Source organism: Microchirus variegatus, assembly GCF_963457635.1.
Source record: "Microchirus variegatus genome assembly, chromosome: 1".
NCBI lineage: Eukaryota > Metazoa > Chordata > Actinopteri > Pleuronectiformes > Soleidae > Microchirus > Microchirus variegatus.
The window spans coordinates 47,204,231-47,209,230 of record NC_139802.1 but is presented as its reverse complement, the minus strand read 5'-3'; the positions used below and the strand labels follow the sequence as shown (position 1 = coordinate 47,209,230).

The window sequence follows — 5,000 nt, the reverse complement described above, 5'->3', positions numbered from 1 at the left end:
AGACTCTGTGGTTTTAAAGCCTCTGGGACTCACTTTTATTTTAAAGCTTGAGAAATTCCCCTCATGTGATCTTACAGCAGACCACAGACGTGTCCACAGACGCCGTCTGTCCACAGACGTGTCCACAGACAGACGTGTCCACAGACGTGTCCACAGACACGGAAATAAAATCAACATCACAACATCAAAGTTATTGATTCTCACATTTAAGTTCAGAGTCAGAGGAGATTTGAAACATTTAGAAACATTTAGAAGTATATGTATATATACATATATACGTACTGTATATATGTATATATACAGTACGTATATATGTATATATACATATATACGTACTGTATATATACATAAGTATATATGTATATATGCAATGGCACGTCAAATCTGTGTAAAATAAATTCTCCGAGAGGTGACGTCATCATGATCATGTGACATGATCATGATGACGTCACCTGATCATGTGACATCATCATGATCATGTGACCTGAGCGTCGTCTTCTGTCTTCACCGTTTGTTTCCTGTGAACTCGTCTTTTTTTCTCTCACCTGGAAAACAAAACCAAACTAAAGGTGATGATGACAACAGTGACCTTCAGTGTTTGTAAGTGGTACTGCAGGGTCATTTAAATCACCACAGAGCTGCGTCTCTGTGTCTTTGATAAACTTGTTAATTGTGAGTCCTGCGTGAGGGAAGGTGAAAGTGCGTCTGCTCTGAGCAGCAGCAGAGAATCATCACATGAAAACACGTGAAAACCTCTTTTCTTTCTTCTGGTCGAGACGTTTCTCAGATCAGTGCTGAGACTTTTTAAGACTGCAGCAGATAATCCACAGGGGATTTTAATCCTGTGGTTAATCCAGAGACAGACGACGTGTCCTGGTTATTCTCAGAGTTTCAGTTTGAGCTGAACTTTGTGTGACGACGACGATGATGATGATGATGACGATGATGATGATGATGATGACGATGATGATGCTAAAGTAGAACGTTGTGTTCCTGGTGTGTCGTCGTCGTCGTCAGTTTGTTTAAAAGTGTGAAACTTTTTAACTTTACACTAAAGAACTAAATAAGTGAAGGTGACCTTGAAGCGTGACGTGAGGATTTCATGTGTTTGAAGTGTCTGAATGAAGCTAAGCTCCTCTCTCCTCCTCCTCTCTCTCCTCCTTTCTCCTCCTCTCTCCTCTTTTCTCCTTCTCTTTTCTCCTCTGTTCACTCCAGGGAAACGTCCTCTCTTTTGTGCTGCAGTGCTGTTAGAATGCTAATGTTTGACATCAGCTCTGCATCACTAATCATCTCTGCACACTTTTATCTCTGTCACATTTAGATGTTACTGAAACGATGATGAGATCGAACTCATCACTGACTGAGTTGTTGTCGCCGTGGCAACAGAATTAAATGTCACGTTTTAACAAGAACGTGTTTATTATACATTTTATTTAAAGAGTATTTAATCTGACCCAGAAAAAAAATAGTTTCACCCAGTTTTATTTCTTCATTCTTTACAAAAGTTTTAAAGATGATTGGTGTGTGTGTGTGTGTGTGTGTGTGTGTGTGTGTGTGTGTGTGTGTGTGTGTGTGTGTGTGTGTGTGTGTGTGTGTGTGTGTGTGTGTGTGTGTGTGTGTGTGTGTGTGTGTGTGTGTGTGTGTGTGTGTGTGTGTGTGTTTGTGCGTGCGTGCGTGCGTGCGTGCGTGCGTGTTCTTGTACTTGCAGCATACTGAGGACCAGTGAAGGGTTTTTTTAACCAACAAAGTGAGGTCATTTTTACAAAGTGAGGACATTTTGCTCGGTCCTCACTTTGTTTTCATTTAAATCACTTCCTCGTGTTATAAACATGTTATACCCTGTTTTTAACACAGATCATCAATTTGGTACTAAAACCAGTTTTCCAGCCCTGGTGTTTCACACACTTTTTGCTCTGGGGCTCCACCTGCAGACATGTCATGGTACTGCACCTAGTAGTTGTCATTCATGAAGTAGATATTTGTAATTGTGTAACACACACACACATACAGTCCTGGTGGTGAGCTCTTTAATCCCTGAGCTCCATCATCATCATAATCATCATCATTATTCAAAGAGAACAGAAGCTCCGCCCCCTTCTCTGTGGACAGTCATGAGTGTGAGATGATGTTTTTCTAAAAATAGATTTTAAATGTGAGAGAAAGTCTCTTTATTTGCTCTTTATTTGAACGTCATCATTTCAGGGTTAATTTCCATGAAGAAACAATGAATGTAGAAAATAATCATCAGATGAATAGATTATTAAAGTTAAGGTTACTTTAGTGACGGTGATTGTTTACGTCGTCAGATTCAGTGGAAAAACAATAGTTTGGGTTTAGTTTTTCTTTATTTAAATCACTTTGTCCTGGATTAACTTCTCTGCTTTGGTCAGATTATGGTGCTGATTCAGATAAATCCCCGGTTTTTAATCCATGAAATAAAGTGTTTTTATTAGTTTGGTGAATAATTTTGTGTTTTTGATTTACGAGCTCATGAATCAGTGAGAATCTGTAGATGTTGTTTTTGTGCTGGGTTTTTATGGGATGTTTGTTTTTAGAAGAACATGTTTGTGTGGACCACACCTCTGCGTGCACACACACACACACACACACACACAGACACACACACACACACACACACAGACACACACACACAGACACACACACACACACTCAGTCTGAGCTAAGTTTAGACCAGGACAAGAGTGAGAAAACACACTCATTAATGTCAGATTAACTTCAGATTAACTCCAGATTAACTTCAGATTAACTTCAGATCAACTTCAGATTAACTCCGGCATGAGTTTGTACATTAATATGAACAATTTAACCAAAAAAATGGTCAAAACAAAAAGTTTTAATCTCAAGATGAAGTTTTGCTCCTGAGTGAAACTTTAACAGTGTTTTAAAACTTAATAAAAGACAGAAATTTGATGCAAAACAGTTTGAGTTTAAAAACATATTTACATTCATTTGAAATGAACTTTTACATCTTTACAGTCTTTAATGATTTTATGACTTTTTGTATTTTTATTTCATTTATTTCATTTTTGCAGCTGAACTCTCCCATGAACATCAGCAGCTCAGAGGACATCAAACCTCCTCTGGGTCTGAACGGCGTCATGAAGATTCCTGCTCAACCATCGGGGGCAGTAATCCTGTCACTGACCAAACACATCTGTGCTATCTGTGGGGACAGGTCCTCAGGTGAGTCAGGTTCACTCAAGCTCAGGTTAACTCAAGCTCAGGTTCACTCACAGTCAGGTTAACTCACAGTCAGGTTCACTCACAGTCAGGTTAACTCACAGTCAGGTTAATTCAAGCTCAGGTTAACTCACAGTCAGGTTAACTCACAGTCAGGTTAATTCAAGCTCAGGTTAACTCACAGTCAGGTTCACTCAAGTTCAGGTTAACTCACAGTCAGGTTAACTCACAGTCAGGTTAATTCAAGCTCAGGTTAACTCACAGTCAGGTTCACTCAAGTTCAGGTTAACTCACAGTCAGGTTAACTCAAACTAAAGTGAATATCAGTGATGATGATGAGTTCACAGTCAGAGACAGAAACAGAGTCTTCATGTGTTTATGATGGAAAACTCTAAACACACACACACACACACACACACTGAGAAAACACTGGGATTCAAACAGTGAAGCTTTGTTTTGCTGTAACCGCTTCACCACCGCGCCGCCCTGAAACCGTCCTGACAAAGTCACTGAGAACAAAACATTTAAACATTTAAACATTTAAAGATGTGGAGAAACAAAACCTCAGTTCAGCTTCAACACAAACACACAAACTGTGTCTGAACCAGGAGTTAAACCAGTGTGTGTGTGTGTGTGTGTGTGTGTGTGTGTGTGTGTGTGTCTCAGGTAAACACTACGGCGTGTACAGCTGTGAAGGCTGTAAAGGCTTCTTCAAGAGGACGGTGCGTAAAGACCTGACGTACACGTGCAGAGACAACAAAGACTGTGTCATCGACAAGCGTCAGAGGAACAGATGTCAATACTGTCGTTACCAGAAGTGTTTGTCCATGGGAATGAAGAGAGAAGGTACAGCACATACCAGAGAGGACAACAGAGACTCTACTGTTTCACCTCTGATATCTGACTAACACACACACACACATTACAGTCTGTGCACATAGATCTGATTTAATCTCATTCATTCATTCATTCGTTCATAGAGTTCATATCTACGGGTTGTTTTCGCAGAATTTCAGTATAAAAGTTTCTGTGTTGATCTATCGTTCACAACAAAAATGATTTTATGACACAAAAGTCATTATTAATAACTTGATATTTAGTGGTGGTTCAGTCTGCGTCGTCGTCCGCAGATTTTAGCCGTTAACGCGATAACTGTAAAGGCGTTTGAGATTAAATGTTCTTATTTTTTTTATGGGTCACATACCCCCTGTAGATGATCCCTATTGATTTTGAGCTGTCTACCATTATTATTAATTAGTTAATTAATTAATTAATGATATGAAAACCATATTTTCGCCTGTATCTTCCAAAGTATTGCAGGTATTGGCTTCAAATGTTGCATGAGCATCACATACCACCTGAGAATTATCCCTGTCTTTGTAGCTTTATTATTAATTAGCAAATGAATTAATTTATTATGTTAAAAACACATTTTGGGCTTTATCTTTCAGACTGATGGAGATATTGCCTTCAAATGTTGTACAATGATTCATGTAACAACTATCTACAAGTACAATCATTATTACTTTGGCTATGATTGGTAATAGTTACATAATAAGTTCACTGGTTAACTTATTAGTGAACACGGGTTTATTAATAATTTATTTAGCACTTATTCATAATATTTATTACATTATAATATACATTTATTAATTATCATATAAAATAGTTAAGCCTCCATTTCTTTATTAATGCATTGAATGGAAAGTTTGAACATATTGTAGCTTTTTCATGAAATGTAATAAACATAGTGTTTGCTTTTTCATGACATTTGGACACTTTGAAGATATGGCAGGTGT

The 5,000-nt window shown here is 38.2% G+C and overlaps 1 protein-coding gene across 1 annotated transcript in view; it reads left to right on the top strand.

Annotated features, from left to right (window-relative positions):
* Window positions 1-5,000, top strand: part of rxraa (retinoid X receptor, alpha a) — a 57,496-nt gene that overhangs the window by 42,196 nt on the left and 10,300 nt on the right. Inside the window, exons 4-5 of the mRNA XM_083900014.1 lie at window positions 3,054-3,204; window positions 3,868-4,047. Coding sequence (XP_083756140.1) covers window positions 3,054-3,204; window positions 3,868-4,047 — 331 coding nt within the window. The remainder of the gene's footprint in view (window positions 1-3,053; window positions 3,205-3,867; window positions 4,048-5,000) is intronic.